The sequence below is a fragment of the Alosa alosa genome, chromosome 6, assembly GCF_017589495.1.
Source record: "Alosa alosa isolate M-15738 ecotype Scorff River chromosome 6, AALO_Geno_1.1, whole genome shotgun sequence".
NCBI lineage: Eukaryota > Metazoa > Chordata > Actinopteri > Clupeiformes > Clupeidae > Alosa > Alosa alosa.
The window spans coordinates 17,208,387-17,226,970 of NC_063194.1; the positions used below are offsets into that span (position 1 = coordinate 17,208,387).

At 40.4% G+C, this 18,584-nt stretch overlaps 1 protein-coding gene and 1 long non-coding RNA gene across 3 annotated transcripts in view; both read left to right on the plus strand.

Annotated features, from left to right (window-relative positions):
• Window positions 1-18,584, plus strand: part of LOC125296280 — a 313,747-nt gene that overhangs the window by 86,372 nt on the left and 208,791 nt on the right. The window lies entirely within an intron of this gene.
• LOC125296276 lies at window positions 7,014-17,446 on the plus strand. Its single transcript, XM_048246095.1, has 5 exons — window positions 7,014-7,332; window positions 15,431-15,547; window positions 15,743-15,886; window positions 15,987-16,103; window positions 16,239-17,446. The coding sequence occupies exons 1-5, from the start codon at window positions 7,287-7,289 to the stop codon at window positions 16,448-16,450; spliced, it is 636 nt and encodes a 211-aa protein (XP_048102052.1). The 5' UTR covers window positions 7,014-7,286; the 3' UTR covers window positions 16,451-17,446.

The following is an 18,584-nucleotide window of genomic DNA, read 5'->3' on the forward strand; positions in this document are numbered from 1 at the left end:
TCGTCTGTGCCGAAGAAAACTGCTCCATCCTGCTTCAATGACTACCGCCCCGTGGCACTGACACCCATCATCATGAAGTGCTTTGAGCGGCTTGTCATGTCACATATCAAATCCATTCTCCCCCCCACCCTGGACCCCTTCCAGTTTGCATACCGAGCCAAGCGGTCTACAGAGGATGCAATCTGCTCTGCCCTCCACCCAGCCCTCACCCACCTGGAAAAAGAGACTCATATGTGAGATTGCTGTTTATAGACTTCAGTTCTGCATTCAACACCATAATACCACAACAACTCATCTGCAAACTTGACAAACTGGGACTCAGTACCTACCTCTGCAACTGGCTACTGGACTTCCTCTGTCAGAGGCCTCAAGTAGCACGTGTTGGCAACAATACCTCAAGCAGCATCACACTGAGCACAGGGGCCCCAAGGCCGCGTGCTCAGTCCGCTGCTCTTCACCCTGCTGACGCGATGACTGCACTGCAACCTACAGCAACAATCACATAGTGAAATTTGCTGACGACACAACTCTGGTGGGTCTCATCACCAAGGGCTGTGAGACTCAATACAGGTTGGAGGTCGACCATCTGACCCGTGGTGCAGGGACAACAACCTCCTGCTGAGCGTCAGCAAGACCAAAGAGATTGTTGTTGACTTCCGGAGAGGTCACACCCAACACCTGCCACTGACCATCGGCGATTGCTGTGGTGGAGAGGCGAGCAGCACCAAATTCCTGGGGGTGCACATCAGTGAAGACCTCTCCTGGACCACCAACACTGCATCACTGACGAAGAGGCTCAGCGCCCGCCTGTACTTCCTCTTGGAAACTCAGGCGAGCAAGTGCTCCACCAGCCATCATGACCACATTCTACCGAGGCACCATTGAGAGCATCCTCTCCAGCTGTATCGCTGTGTGGGGTGGAAGCTGCAGGAATACAACAGGAAAGCCCTGCAGCGCATAGTGAACACAGCTGGAAGGATTATTGGTGCTTCACTCCCCTCCCTGAAGGACATTTACACCACCCACCTCACCCGCAAGGCGAGCAAAATTGTGAGTGATGCAAGTCACCCCGCTCACAATCTGTTTGATCTACTGCCCTCTGGGAAGAGGTACAGAAGCCTGCGCCCCCACTACCAGACTCACCAACAGCTTCATACACCAAGCTGTAAGGATGCTGAACTCTCTCCCTCCTCTCCCCTCCACCCTCAGCTACATAACATCCTGGACATTGGACCCACAATGGCCGCCTGCACTACTCCACTTGCACACCTGTACACTTTGCAACTTGTTGTTGTTGTCCTGAAAACACAACACTTCTGCTGCTCTTACATAACTTGCACCACTATGCCACTTTCTTTCTTACTTAGGTCAAACAGAACTACCCCAGCCTTTTAGTGGCCTGACTTTGCACTAGTATTTTATTGACTGTCTATGCACAATTTCAACCAAATTTTGCTGCTCTTATTTTTTTCATTATATGTGCCCTCTTATTTACTTACTTTTTTGTTTACTTGAATGTTATGTTTGTCTGTGGACTTAAATTGGTAAAATATGTCTTGTCTTCACCGTGGGATAGTGAGAAACGTAATTTCGATCTCTTTGTATGTCTGGAACATGTGAAGAAATTGACAATAAAGCTGACTTTGACTTTGACTTTGATAATTTGCTGCGCAATTGGTCAAGGAGCCGCGGACAGAACGGCAGATCAAACATAGAGGCATATAATTAAGTCGTGGTATGAGCGTTTATTCAATGCACGCGTGTGCTAATTATGCAACGACATTTAATAGAACGACGTGGATTTATGAACTTCCATAAAAAACAGAGCACAGACTATATAAAACACTGTTTGGCATTAAGTATTAAAGTCAGCCAAAAGCTATTAATTAGTCTTAGTAAAAGATAGTTAAAGATCTCCAGATCAGGGATTTACCCATGATCTGATCTGCCATTTACCATTCACAAAAGCTGGTATTGTGTCTCCTGAATCCTTACATTCAGGCATTCAAATTAAATGTAATTAAATAACATATAAATATTGAATAATAATATATAAATAATAATATAAATAATATAATATTTATAATTATAAATAATAAATAATAAATAATATATAAATATCAGTGTATGATGCTTGCATGAGGGAAACATCCCAAAACAACGGCACCCATATAACTGCTGTTGTTTTGAGAAGTATTTCTCATGCAAGCATCATGCAACAATGCAAAAACAATGAAACTATTGTAGGCCTAATTATATTTTACATTAGTAAAGCAGTACTCTGATGTGCATGTTTTCACAAACTTTTGCGAACAATCTTAGCACTTTAAACACTGTTTTGAATCGAAATAGACCTACAGTAAACACCTTTTGTACTGTTTTCTCCACCAAATAGGCTTTGTCTAAATGTGCATTAGATCCATACTTGCAAATAGCAACACAGAACAGACATCTTTTTAATGAATGTTTGCTGATTGAAGAATTGTGCAAAGGAGTTTCATACAGGTGTATCAGAGATTCAGACTTATGCAAGGAATCTATACCACCTGTGAAAAGTTTTCCTTTTGTTTAGCATGGGGAAACCAATAGAGTTTGGGGCTTTTGAATGACACCTGTGTTAACTGTTTTGCAAAAGGGTGTGAGAAATGTGTGAACCCAATGAAAATGTGTGAACACATTCGCAAGAGATTACTTCTGCTGTGCAAAGAAAGTAGTCATGAAGACCAAGTGGGTTCTAGTTTACTTAAGCAGGTAAAAGCAATCGAGAAAAACTGTAAATAACTTTCAGTGTCCCGCCGGCGGGACGGTTACCCCCCTCCCCCACCTCCCCCCAACATTCTAAATCAATTGTATGCACCATATTGCTATGTAGCATAGTAATGTTATACACCATTTCAAAGCTTTGGCTCTTGGGAATCCAAAAATGACAACTTTTTTCATGTACAATCTGTATAGTGCTTTACATTCTCAGATTCATTTTATTATGTCTCAATTAAATTTGATCCAAAATGCCCCCCTCCCCCTCCTCCGCTTTTGTGATACCCTGACTTCTGGCTGCAGTGTAGCTGCAGCACAATAAGTAGATGCCTCATATTGGGTACTGAAATATTCACAAGAATCCATAGAAATTGAATCTTCATGTTGTATTATCCAATATTAGTTGTACAGACGTATAGACCCCTTCGCAACGGCGGTGAAAACATAAACATTCGGGTGGGTGTGACGTCACTGGAGGCAGAAACAATCATTTGGATAGTGATACGGCTATTTGAATAGTACTAGTGAGGCGGCTAAAATCAGACAGTAATCTAAAATCTTTGCTAAAATGTGTAACGATATAACACAGTATGTACATACACTCAGTGTATGTGATCGGGAGGATTATTTGAAAAAAAAATAAGGCTACATTATCAGATGGGACCATCCTGACAGACCTAATACCGTCAGTGATTGGAAAGAAGAGTGACAGGCATCAGTTGAATGGCCGGACATTGAAAAACCGAGTGTCTACAGTAACGAGAAGCTGAGGGTGTATAAATCATTGAATGCATATAACTATCCCCTAAATGGTTATGTCCAAGACTTACAATAGATCTACAATGACGTATCGGATGAGTTTTGTGTTTGCTGAACCGACATTTTACCGAGCCAGTGCCAATGTCACAAGGCAAAGATGAATCACAAACGTGCTAATTACCGACCATTTCGTTTGAAAATTCTAAAACAACAATGTTTTTTAATACTTCAAAATAACATTTTATAAATGAACCTCACATTTTTCAGTAGCCATAGGTGTGTAGATTTGAACAAAATCTAGTTTGTTTCTTACCGGGGCTGCCTGGAATGTCTAATTTTGTTTACCACGCTCGGAGTTTAGTGCTGGGCCTTACACAGTAGTAGTAGGCCTAGCTAGTAGCCTAATCAAGGATCTTTGGTTTAGCTCTTCGAGTCACGGTAAAATATAATTTTTGGTACATAGCTAATTTAGATACACTTATGGTGTGGGTGCTTGCGTTTCTTTAGGAATCCGCCGTCTTGGTTTGTATAGAAATTAATATTAAGTGATATATACACGGCTTGGGTTATCGTGAGTCAAACGAACAACTACGTTCTCACTGGAAACTGTAGTCTACTTATTTCAAATTTAACCGATGACTTTTTCGGTTCTGGCACCCGACAGCCCAGCAAGATGAGACCATGATAACCTTTAGCCTCCCAAATATGACTGTTGGTTTAGCTTCCCAGCTGAGGTGATGGTTTGTTTTGCCTCCAGTGAACGTAATGACGTAGGCTGAGAAGGTCTATCTTATACACACTCATTGAACCAACAAAGTAAATGTAAAAATAGAGACTTTTTGTAATTATTCCATATTTTGTGTAGTCAGTCTATATCAGAACACCAGACATACAATCTAAATAGTCCACAAGAAACCTCATAGTGTTATCTTTCATTTGAGACCAGGATTATGCTTCTACACAAAGGGGTTCATGTGCAGTAAGCATTTGATTGTCAGTATGCATTTTGGATAACAAAAAGTCCTATGGGGAGTATCCATAGGCATTTTACAAAACGCATGGGCATACCTTGGCAAATAATAGTCTAAAGTACTCATATTTTCATTCTACATTGATCAACTTTTGCACACAGCTTCACAAGACCTGGTGCTAGGGCTCAGTTGTGTTTCTAAGGGATATCAAGTGACCTAGAGCAGGGGTCCCCAACCTTTTATGTACCATGGACCGGTTTGATTCCTATTTTTTTTCCACGGACCGGCGGCGGGGGGGTGGGGGTTCCATGTTCCATATGTGTTGTGCATGCATTACTTGAAAAGAACTAGCTCCAGTTATGTATGAACAGTGAAGGTAATGATCTCTTAAACATGTGAAAAACGTGAACTTGAAGAAGTGAAAATTGAACAATATGAACTATGAATAATGAACAACTTGAAGCAACATCTATAGCCTACGTGTGAACATGCTTCACAAAATATGGGAACAAAACATGGGAACTAAACGTGCATTACGAATATAATCAGTGGGAGCCCTGCTTATGGAATGATGGAAGACAGTGACACCCTCAGTGTGTTTGAAATGTCCAGTCGATTGCGCAATTTGGTCTTAGTTGCAGTCATTGCGAAAACCCGCCTCGTGGTGGAAATGGTAGCAACGTCTTCAACGCTTTTACGGCTATCTCGGGATATTCTGCTTTGTTATTGATCCAAAAACCCGCCAGAGAGGTTTCCTTATAGACACTCTTAAGACTGTCATTTGCAATTTCGATCAACTGCTCTTCCTCCTGCGCTGACAAGTTAGGACTATTTGGGATATTGACAAATGGGTTGCGGACCCACTCATTGGTTTGCCGTGGATCTTTGGAGGATGGGAAGTAACGCTCAAACTCGTTTGAAAGCACAACAAGGTGATCGCGCACCAGCTGCGAGAGAAAGGGCCCTGCCTCAGTCTCTCCCAAAACCCCCACTACTGTTTGGAACATATCAAATACACCCCGGTCCACTCGTCGTCCCCACAAATCAAGCTTGACTTTAAATGCAGCGACTTTATCTGCCAGTTTAAAGACAGTCGTCAGTCTCCCCTGGAGTGACTGGTTGAGGTCATTAAGCAATCCGAATATGTCACACAGGTTAGCGAGTTTTGACACCCAGTCCTCATCACTAAAATGTGCAGCTTTTTTTCTGTAAGAAATCTCTGCGGGCTCTCTCAACTCAAACACTCTGGCCAGTGACCTGCTAAAGATGCTTGTTTTTGTTGCTCATTCTAGCAGTTTAGCTAACCGTGTGACATAACGTTCGCCAAGAACTGATCAAGTGAAGTGAGCTGACCTGAGGCTGCGCTTGGCGCTGAAGGCAATATGTAAAAGTGTTGAAGCGGGACAGACAGGCGAAGAAAATAGACCTTGCAAAATGCAAACATGCGTGCAATCAAACAACTGCATATAGGCCTATGCCATGTAAAAACGTGACATTATTGCGAATTGAATTTAGTTTAGTTTGCATGCATTTTTTTTTAAACTCATGTCGTAGGCTACGGCCCGGTTAGGAATGTCCCGCGGCCCGGTGGTTGGGGACCGCTGACCTAGAGAGCTAAAATGTGGTCAGTTCAGAGATGCTTGTAATCCAGCAGAAAGAAAAAACTATATTCTAGCCTCTGTAGCTCTTTGTCAGTACATCACACAGTTATCTTGACTGCTTCCTATGAAAGCTACAGGTTCTCAGCTTTCTATAGAGGTCCAGCACTTGATGGTTGACCCCAAAAGAGGTGGGAACAATGCCCTTGTAAATTAACCTGACCCTAGCCAGATGAATTTCGCTCCGCCTAGCTCCACTCATCCATCTGGAACCGATCCATTGAAGTGTTGCTTCAGAAGGCTGGGCCTAATCAAAAAATGCTTGCATATGATTGAATAAGCCACTTGTCCGTCATCTATTGACGTGCTACTTCAACCACTCACATCGAAGCCAACCTGTGACGCTAATAACAGTGTCACAGTCGCTTCTACGCTATGTCACATCTATGAAACTCCCGCCCTGCGTCCTGATTGGCTGAACCATAAAGTCGGTTGCAGAAATCACTCTCAATGGAAGAGGTCCCAGATGGATGTGAGTGAAGCTAGGCGGAGCTATAGCGGAACGAAATTCATCTGGCTAGGGTCAGGTTACTTGTAAATAGGCACAGTGCAATTTCAGGCAAAAACTTGAAATGGTGTAGTAGGCCTATTGTTTGCTGTAGTGTAGCCCACTGTTATCACCCCATAACACACATCCCCACCAATTATTCAGTTATTCTCACATGAAATGACGTTCAAGATGACGTTGTAACTTTATAATTATATTATATGTAGTGTAATTGCGTGTTGTGGCGTAAAATCACTCAAGAACGAAAAATAACACTCAAATTAGTCTATTTGCTTCAATTGATTATTAGAGGAAGAGAGGGAGAGAGAGAGACTGGGTGGATGGGCGGGCATTCGCATCCTTCCTATTATTACCACACAAAACCTGCGAGGTTCAGGGTAATAAAAAATCAGCACACTCTTTACGGAAGCCCTGTGGCAGTTAGTATTTTATATAAAGCCTATAGCCTGTTGCAATGAATATGGGTGTGGTGTGTTGAGACAGATTCGCGCGCAATTAACATTTGGTAGATTTGACTCCATAGGCGCAACTCTCAGGAAGAGTATAATTCCAGAGAAGGGCTGGTCATACCTTTTCACTGGAACCACAGACCACAGAAGAATATTGTTCCAGGATAGGAAACAAAATCGGAATATGTTGACATTTTTGCTATTTGTGTTTTGTGCCACGTTCGCAGTTGGTGAGTACAGTAGGCTAGGCTAATGAATGTATGGGTCGACAACAGCACCCACATCTGCTCCACACATTGAGTTTTAAAAATAATGCACACGTGTGTCCGAGGATATTTTATCTCCTCGGACACACATGTGCATGAACAGTGAAAGGTGTTTCTTAAAGAGGCGGCAATCTGGCTATCTCTATATTCTCTATATTGTATCTCTATATTGTCTCTATATTGTAGCCTAAAACATGTTCTATAACTTTGGTTTAAACTAATGTGTTGTTACACAAATGTTGATTTTTTTGTTGTTGTTTAACAGCCACTGAAACGTGATTAAAAAACATTATATAATATAAGGCTCGCTCCTTAGCCCATAACTTAAGATACAGCAAATGTTATTATATGTTATAAAATGTTATAGGTTATTTATTCTGTATCCGAAGTTATGGGCTAAGGAGTGAGCCTCCTGTTGGCCTATTCTACACCATTTCGAGACGTTCAGGTTGTTCCATCATCTTAAAACTATAATGGAAAATTACAGCTTTAATGCAGCTTCCTGTTTAGATGACTAGCCCACCTCTGTAGCTTTGTGTTTGCAGAGGCGTTGTTTAAGACAAAATTGCGAGTGGGCACGGAGAGTTGGAGGCCCAGTGGCGTATATTAAGTTCATGCTTACCATTAGGCTACTCGTCATTCGCTCTTAACATTCTAACAAACCAACCATAATAGCTTATAGCAAATATGAAATCCCTAAGTTTGAAAATTAATCATGGTGCTGCCTCTGAAAGTGAATGGTCATGCGAATAGCATATTTTAATGTACAGTTTTTGATTGTCATTACGCGATCACGTTAATTTTGAGAGCACTGACAGCACTGACACCTACGTGTTTTAATTTGAGAGCACTGACACCTACGTGTTTTAATTTCGAGGTAATTTGCGTCCTATCTGTCGTCATGTTTCTGCACCCCTCACTTTTACTGGGTTGAGGCCACCTAAAATATCACAGGCACACCTTAATGATAATTTCTGCGCCCCTGGTTGGTGGGATTAATACTAATATTCGCAAAATTAAATATTACTAATATTATTATTATTAATTATTTGACTTAGGCCTTACATTCATTTCGAAAAAAACTTCACTAAATCAGCTGTAGCAGCTCAGTAATCTCAGTCATTGCTATCTTAGGGAAGTTTCAATCTCCACTCCCCTCAAAGTGTTTGAAGAATATGTAAAATGTAAGATACTGTGTGAATAGCCTAATATGTATGTCATCTTCCTGCTACTTTCAGGATAAACTAATATTGCTATGACAATCACAATGATTAGGCTATTTACACACTTTCCATAATCAAGTAGATGTACAGATACTTCTGTAAAAAAAGACTAGTAAAAGTAAAAGCAGTGATTCAACTTCTTTACTCAAGTAAAAGCAACAAAGTGCAGGCTTTGAAATGTACTGAAAGTATACAAAATAAAAAGTATTCCAAGCCTTTTGAGGACTATTACCAGTTGTTAAAAGAAGCAGACTGTAGCCTACAATGATATTCCAATTTAACACATATGTGTGTTATTCCTTAACACCTATTTCACTGTCCCTATGGCATTTCATAAAAAATCTAGCAAGCTTGTTGCCTACTAGCAAGTCAAGAATCAACTTGCATTCTGTTTGAGTTAAGTTCGTTGGCAGAATAGGCCTAGGAACATTCCATTATGATATAACCACTCTTTTGGCACTGCCCCTTTGGTGACACCCCTATTGTTGGAAAGTCAACCCCCTTCTTGCGTCACTATAGTAGTCCCATCCATTTAGGTTGAAATCAGCCTTGATGTTAGGAAAGCACACAATGACCTCAAATAAAAAATAATTGATAGCGCACCTCAAATGTATTAATACAAAAGTAACAAGACAGTTTTGAAAATTTAAGGAATTAGAAAGTACAGATATTTCTCTGAAAATGTAAGGAAGTAAAGTGAAAAGTTGTTGTCAAGTACAGATACCTGAAAATGCTACAGAAGTATTTGTACTTTGTTACTTCCCACCTCTGCTATTTACTCATGGTGTTAAATTACCACAGTAACACATTACAGAGATAACACAGAATAATTCAAATAGCGTTTTTAATAAATCAGGATATTAAAAATCTGTGGCTACATGCTTTAAAGGGCACAGCGCATGCAGCTTTGATGTCATCAACAAGGGACCTAGGGAGTGGTCTGGCGCATTGTCTAAAAATCAATATCGTACACTACCTAAAATGAATTACGCTACTGACCAAGACAAACCTGGTTAGAAGTCCATGTCGAGTTGTTCATATGTTATTTTAAGAGCGCATTATCAACAGTGATATGGGCAGGTGCACAACACACCATCCTTCTATCATCCATGAACGTGCACCAGCGCACATCCATGCAATACATTACAAATTACATGATTACAATGGGAAACATAATTAGAATAAATTATAATAAATAAATAAATAATAAATATTACGAAATACACCCATTGTCAGTTAAAGTAACTAACTGTGTAGAACTGTTTCGTCGTTGACTAAAACCACGGTGAAGTTAGTTTCACTTTGCCAATGAGTTCAAATAATAGACGAGTGCAAATGCATAAAGACTATACTATGCTATAGGTTTTCGTAAAGCATGGTGGTCTCCAACACGGTGCCCGCGGGCACCAGGTAGCCCGCAGGACGCCTACTGTATAAGGCGCCCTCAGCGCACTTTTTTAAAAATAGCCAACAAGTTGCCTGCAGATCACGCTCTAAAACATCCGAATCCCTTTCCCATTCAATCTTTAAGCAACAATGGAAGCGGAGTGCATACACGCTGCTCGCACGCATAGACATTAACAGAAAAAAGCTTGCTCGTCTGGTGTACAGGGATGGATTACTGCACGGGCCTACCGGGCCCAGGCCCAAGGGGTCAGGGGCCCTGAAGCCCAAGCCATTGCATGGAATCATTGCCTCAATATCAACAAATCAGGATGTAGGCTATGAATCTCATTTAATTAAAGTATTGGTCATCCCCAAAATGCACTAGAAGACAGAAAAATCCCATCAAACAAATTAAACAATTTCTGGGGAAGGACCCCCAAACCCCCCCACATATATGCAACAATTAGTGTGTGGGGGGGGCTTAATACATCAGGGGGCAGAAAGTTCATAATCCGTCCATGCTGGTGTAGCCAATGGAAGCATAACTTTGCAAAAGTTCTGCGGCTATTCTGTGTTCATCCCACGGGCCCTTTCTCCTCCATAGCCTATGGTGTAGCAATAGTGCTGAAAATCTTGTGGCTTTTTTGTCTTAATCATGGAGAGATTTCAGATGTGCAATAACTATAAAAGGCGTCTTAGGGTGGTGTTGGTGATTGCTATTGAAATTTTACAACCGAATTGTCCACTGAAATCAGAAATTAAACAGCCTCTGAATTCTAAATGGTGGGTAATGCTAAAAATTGTAACCGAAATTATTAATTGCACAAAAAGATTGCTTTTTTCATTTAAAAATTAGATTAGATTGCCAATGGAAATTAAATGAAATTGAAATGAACAAAACTGTTGGTAGTGTTGCATATTGATATTGAAGAATCAGATGAAAATACAGTTGCTTAATATATAAAGGCGTATAGGCCTACATAATATGGATAATTGAAATGTAAAAATCACATAGGCCTGTTTTTTTAGGAGGATTACCCTTGCAAAAAAGGGGCAAGGGTTTGTTTGTTTCAAATGAGTAGCCCTCCATATGATTTCGGGTCCTTCAGGTAGCCCTCATTTCCAAAAAGGTTGGAGACCCTAGAGGAATAACTGTTCCAAATGGTCTCGCGTGCAAGCAGATTCCTTCAAATGCGCCACTGACTGTCAAAATACTGATGCGCAGTTTGAAGTTGCGTTCCGTGCTGTTAAAGGGCTTGACAGTTTTAAGGATTAAACAAGGGGAGGTTGTGTTTTTTTGTTATTTCCATAGGATTAAAATGGTATTTGGGGTAGCTAGCAGGCAGTGTTGGGGAAGTTACTTTTAAAAAGTAGTGTTTGCTCGTTACTCGTTACTTCTCAAAAAAGTAACCCGTTACTTTACTTAGTTACCCTCTATGGAAAGTAACTTTTTACGTTACTCGTTACTTTTACGTTACTTTTATGTTGCTCGTCTTTGGGCAGAACCCAATATCTGTTCCTAAATGTGTAGGCCTACATAAAGTTCAACTATGGAGGACACTGCCACAAACACTTGACAAGAAAACATTGGGCTTATAGGCTTCAACACCACCACTAAAGCCCTATGAAACAATATCAAATAACATAGTCTCGATACATCTTAATCAGGCATATAGGTGAACACAAATATATGAGGGCTTATTTTATAGCCTTATACTCTTTCATTAAACAGGCGCTCCTCCAAAGCTAGTGCAAATCGTATCAGTAGGCTGGCAGTTGAGTTAACGGCAGTGGACAAAATCAGGGCACAGTGTAGGCTACAAATAACACTTACATTCCTCCCCTTAGTTTCAAGTGATGTGAATACCTCCATCCCTCAGAAGAGACCGTTGGCTGCGTCTCGCTTGCTATGATTGCTCTTCGTTGCCACCTGCCTCTGTCACATACTGTGTGGAGATATGATTGCACTTCATGCTACCAGCCTCTGTCATGTAGGCTGCCGTGTGGAGCTCGTGCCTATTGCGCAAGCGCACAGCTGAGAAAGCAGCGTCGCTGTCAAATCTGTCCCTGGGAAAAGTAATGTTGCGCCGATATGAAAAAGGAACTACGTTACGTTACCAAATTTTCAGTAGTACCACGTTACACTACTTTTTACTTTTTAGTCGAAAAAGTAGTTACGTTACTGTAACTCGTTACTTTGTAACGCGTTACACACAACACTGCTAGCAGGCACTTGGAAATATATGTGAAAGTAGTTCAGTGTATGGGCATTTAGTGTACAAAAAGCTAATATTGTAGCCTACCATAGATAAATAAATTGAGTCAAAATCTTTGTTTTGCCTCAGGGCTAAGAATAAAAACCCATATACGAACCAAATAACCAAGTAAATTGTATTTATGAATGAAACATGGTACATCACTAGCACTTTATACACAAAAATACCAAAAAAATGCAATCACACCTTGTTTTATCCTTAATATCTTCATGTCCATTTGTTGCAGAGACCTTAAATATTGGCTCAACATTAATATTGTACTTAAGCAATATAGCACGAGTGAGAGTGGGATTGGTCATGGATATTCCCACGGGTGTTGTTCGGCTGTAGCCACGAGGCCGGAGGTCGAGGGAATATATCACTCGTGCTATATTGCTTTTATACAACAATTCTACCACAAACGAAATAATCTGAAAACACCCCATTATTGTTTAAAAATGTTAACTTCGACAGCGTTTTTACGCATCAAAAAATAGTTCCTTTTCAATAGACAGCGTCTTGGTTACTAGGTAACCAACATTCCAGATCCCTCTCCAACGGGTCTTTGTGGTTTTTCGTGTCTTCGTTGAACGACATTGTGAAATAAGGACAGCCGTTTTCATCCTGCTTTAAAATGAACGAGTCGGGCTGAAATGATTGATAGTTGATAGTTTTGTTGCTATGCCAATCAAACTCAAACCAGAATTTACTAGAACTTCAATGGTAGCTGTAAGACTGTCTGTAAAAGTTACAACCCAAAAGGCTCTTTTACAGAGCCACGGGCCTGATTTCATTTAGAATTCGTGAAGGACTCCAGTATGACATGGAGACACATATAAACATTCATATCTAGCTTTGTTGCATGCATGTAAGGACACTGGGCCATGTCAATTAGCATCCATGTTTATCTTACTTACGAAGCACTGTTTCGTTATGGTTTGCTAAGGAGTAACCCTTTGCTTAAAATAGTGGAGAGCTGGGATATTGTATCGCGGAGTGATTTATTATTAGCTGTGCAAAGTCTGAGTTGAAATGTCTAGGGATATTCCACGTCTCTCGGCCAATCAGAAACAAATAAATAGTTCCATAGAACCCAATTGTTGTATAATTGCAGACAAAACAACGATTTGTGCCATGTGGATACAAAAATTTTCCAAGACCCTATATATCACCAGTTTTGCAGTTATACCAGTTTTACATAAAATGAATGTGGGCATGCAGTACAAACTTTTGCCATTCCAATCATACCGAGAACATATCTGTCTTCCACCCTACAAAGTTTTGGCAGGCTAGGAATAATACTTCCTTACTTATTGTATGAATGCTCAAACATGGCCTCCAAGATAAGGCATTTCTGAGAGGATGAAAAAATGTATGAAAACATTGAAATTTATCAAAAATATTTTACAGGTTTTAGTTTTGGGACCTAAATATTACGTAGACAAACTTTGAGCAAAATCTAAGACAGTGCAACAACACTTTTCCTGAATTTTGGCTGATTTGACACAGAATAACAGTTAAACTTCCTTTCAACCTTTAATGGCCTATTTTGTCAGTGACAGGAAACATCCTTTTCCGCCAAGGTCATTGCACAGCTTTTGCACAATATCTCCAATATTTTCATCAAATTTTGTACAGTGACTAACTACAAGGGCTACATGCACTGACAGAGTTTGTTTTCATAGCTTTGGTCATTGGCTCTTCCAGTGCACATGTGCTGCCATGTCTGCCTGTAGATATTGCTGAGTCTTGTCTATATAATTGAAACAAATGTTATTGTACATATGAGTCTTGTATTGTACATATGTGTTATTATAGTGGATGGAATCCACTATCTTGAAATCTCCTGGCTTCATCTTCTTATTACCGTATTTTCCGGACTATAAGTCGCACTTTTTTTCATAGTTTGGCTGGTCCTGCGACTTATAGTCCGGAAAATACGGTATTATAACCTTTTCTTTTTACCTTTTCAAGAGTGAATGCGACTCTAACCGCTTCACGTACAGACATGTTGAAATAACCGTTCTGAAGGTCTGGAGTGGGGCAAGAGAGTTATTATTATTATTTAAAGTTTTTAAAGTTTATACTTTTTGAGAAATAGGGGATTAAAAATGTTAAAAAGTTCATTTTTCCCCCATAGAAATAAATAGTAAAATAAATGAATGACACCGGCACTACGCACAAATTAATTGAAAGTTACACCGCACTTCCCTAATAACTTCTGACTAGTTCTCTCGCGTCACTGACAGTAGCTACAGTAGCTGTTCAGTCCACCAAGTCATAAGCTATTGGCGCTGCGTAGCACCAGTTGTGATATTTATCCTACTGAGTGTAATCGTAGGTAATGTCATGTATGAAAACTAGTATTGTTAGGCAATACTATAAGTGTCAAGTCCAGGGCAGCTGAGGTGTGGCGATGACATCATCAATACGCAAGTATGCGGTTGTGCCGTCCAAACGAACTCACAAGGGCTACGGTTTCAGATTTTTCCACCCTGGAACCAGGTTTCAAAAAAGTGCGGTTTCGGGCAGTGCGTTTACAGGATTCGTTTGGACGATCGGCCAAGACGAAGCAAAACCGGTGCGTTTAACCCAAAAAGCGTCTCCGTGTGGACGGGGCCTAAGTATTTCCTGTGTGTCAATAAAAAAGTCACAGCCATATCTCATGCTTTGCGCATTATATCTCCAGAACGGCTTGACGCATATGCTTCAAATTTGGTACAAGTGTTTGTATGGACTCATCGATGAAGTGAGCTGATGTTGGAGGTCAAAGGTCAAATATCAAGGTCAAAAACATCTTGAGTGTTATATCTCAAGAACGCCTTGACACACAAGGTTTTTTGGTACGGTTTGTATGAACTCAAAGATTAAGTGATTCAATGTTTTTTTTTCTAGGAATCTCCCCACCAACATTAAACCAGCAGCTTTTCATCCACTATTGTAATTTCTCTGCCATTACATTTCTATTACATATGAGTCTTGAATTTCCCCTTGGGGATCAATAAAGTATCTGTCTATCTATCTATCTATCTATTGAATGTAAAATGACAATTCTGCATTGCCCTGACATTTAAGTGCTATTTAAGAAACATCATCAACACTTCTGATTTCACACATTTTTTCACATATACTGTTTAGTGTCTTGAAAATATCAGCATGTCTGAAAACAGTATATTGTTTTATTGATGTGTGTTGTAGGACAAGGAGAAAAATGTCTTGAGTGTTCAGGTGCGGCATGGGCCAACTGTGTTGGACAGGAACATACCTGTCGAGTTTCTGAGAAGTGTGTGTCGGCAGTGTCTGTGCTCACTCAAGGTATTAACACTCAATTGTTTTACAGTATGTGCATGTGTTTATATGGTTGTTTGTTTGGCATGGACCTGTCTTGGACTTATGGACTTGGTGTTGGTGGCTGTGGTACAGTATATGTGGACACTAGATGACTTAAGCAGCTTTGTTTGTGTGTGTCCATGTGTTTGATATGTTGTGTTTTTTGTGGGGGTATGACAGATCTTAGTGGACAAGACAAAGTGCCCATCAAGAAAGTGAGTAGAAGATGTGCAGATCGCACACTCTGTGAGAAGGACTTCTCCGTGAACTTTCGAGTTGCTGACTGGAAGATCAAGACCAAGTGTGGCGAAAATGTAACTATGGGTAAGATTGAGACATTTTTCCATCAGCAACACTTCGCCAGCACTTCATGTCCTGTTTACCCCAACTGGTCCCTTCTCTCTTTCTCTCTCTGGAAATTCAGGAAATGAAAAACATTCCGAGGGCAAACTGGTATGTTATGGATGTGTTTCTGACCCCTATTATTGCACTAAAACGGTGAAATGCAGTGAAACTGAGACCATGTGCATCAGTGCTTCAGGTGATCATTATACCTTTCTCTCTATCTCTATCTATCTCTTTGTGTGTGTGTATCTGTTAAACAGAATTGGTCTTAGGTCTATTACAACTGGATGACAGGGTAAAATCTGACCATGTATATTTGTATTTCTCACAGAGACTGTTGCTGGAAATCTTGTGGTCAGCAAAGGCTGTGCAACTAAGACCATGTGCGATCTAAGACGAGACATATTGGATGTGGTGGGGTTTACAGTAGTTGGGCATGTGTCTTGTTGTCAAGGGAACCTTTGCAATGGCAGTGGTGTCTTGACATCCACCTCATCAGTGTGCTTGTTGTTGCTGTCAATGCTTCCCTGGATGCTGCCTTGAAATTGGAAAACATCAGCTAAGGAAAGTGACAGAAAAATAGCTCTATGATGCTATTCAGACAGAGGTGTCATTCACAGTTTTTATCAGTCGCTTTGGTGTTTTTGGTTTTTCTTACTCTAGCTTTCATTTGTGCCAATCTGATACAGAAGTTGAGAAGGGAAAGGGGGATTCACCACGTCTCCCTACTGGAGCGGGGGAGCAAGGAATAGCACTGTTTATGTAAACATTTTTTTTACATTTTCAATTGCTACTGTCATGTTTGTCAAAATGCACTATTTTAGTTTCATGCTGAATACCTGAGTACCTTACCCTATAAAAGAAATAAATAGGCCTTATTTCATCGCTTGAGTCATTACATACAAAAGTGTTGAACTAGCTGTCATAACTAGTTGTCATAGTCTCTCTAGCATATTTATATGGATGGATAGAAAGGTGTAGACCTACAGTGGTGCACAGCTCTTACCAAGGGGTGTTTTAGTGTATTAGTGTATGCTGTAAACACCTTTTAGTGTATGCTGTAAACACCTTTGTTTTCTTCACACTGTCACAATGTCTGTCAACAGAAAAAACTTTGAAACATATCCACACTCTTGCAATTGACCTCATCCACACACAATAATGTGTAACTTTGTAGTTTCGAAATAGCTATGCCACACAGAAAAAAGTGCTTCCTTGTGGACTTTTCATTAGAAAATACTTACAGAGTAAGCTGTCAATTAAAATGTGACAAAGCAGTCTGACCACTTTGTTCATGAACAATGGCGTAAGGACTTGTCATTGCACTGAAAGTTTCATTGGCAGAAATACTTGCTTTTGAGGAATAAACTAAGCATTTTGAGCGAGATACGCACTTTTGCAGGTAATCCACTTTGTGGTGCAGTTTGCACTAGTTGTTTTGAGAAATGCTAAATGTGCTGGTTTGAGAAATGCACCAAAGGGACTGGAAACTGGAATTTGTCAATTTGAATGATTTGATATTAAAAAGGTCTGAAATCATTTCCCCAGTGTGTTTTTCGTAATTAGTGTCTTTTTCTGGTCCTCTTATAACCATAACTAGCCTGGAAGCCCAAATTGGCTCTGTGCACGTAATGAACTTCCGTTTTTTGTCTAGAAGCAGGCATATCGGTTTCCTGTCTGCTGTCATCGCTGTCAACAAACACCTGAAGATGAGTGTTTTAAGTTGTACCAAAACGTAAGAAATACAATGTATGCGAGTCTTTTAGGTTTCTTAAAACCGTGGGCGACTCTAAGGAGCACTGCTGTGTGCCACTCTTCAAGTCGATATAACAGTAATTTTGGGGGCCATACAATAAATTACATTTAGTGACTGTACACCCACCGGCTTGTAGATGGCGGTGCGAAGAGTTGCTGTTAAAGCGGGTGGGCAAACTTTTTGGGTCAATGACCACATTGGGTTTTGAAAATTGGCCAGCTGGGGCGCAATCAATATAGCCTATCATTTAAATGATTACAATGACAAAGTCATTTTGTTTTAAAAATATTAATTGCTTAAAAAATACTGCTAATTTGATGCTGTTTAACAAATGTACTGCACTGTCGTTAAGAACAATTCACATTTAGTTCTCAATCTTCTGCCAGCTCCGCTCCACTAGTACTGTGCCTATGGCTGTGCCCTCACAGTTTATAAATGGTCAGTAGTGGAAACTACTGTTGCTTTCATTATTTCCTTTTAAACGTTTCTTATAAGAAGGAGATGTCAATTATCAATAGCAAGCCAGCTGGAACCTGCCGCTCTCTCTCCCTCTTGTGAGCGCTCAGACGCGTTCCCAATTAAATGGAGTAGCATAACGTTCAAGTTAGATCTGCTGCAATGTAACATGATGTTTTGACATTGACATTTTAAACGTTCTCTAAGAAGAGTGAAAAGCCGTTTGCAGTAAAGCTAACCAAAGTTGTTTCTATAGCAGGAAAAAAATAGCGAGCAGCCTGATAACCTAATTAAATGCTCGGAGGGCCGGATTAAAGTGCTTGGCGGGCCGGGCCAAAGTTTGCCCACCCCTGTGTTAAAGGATGTTCAGAAACTGTTCACACTGCATGCGCAAACATCGCTGCACTATGAAACACATTATTCTATTTGATCCTTACTGACAGCCAGAGGCGGCGCTTTAAGCAC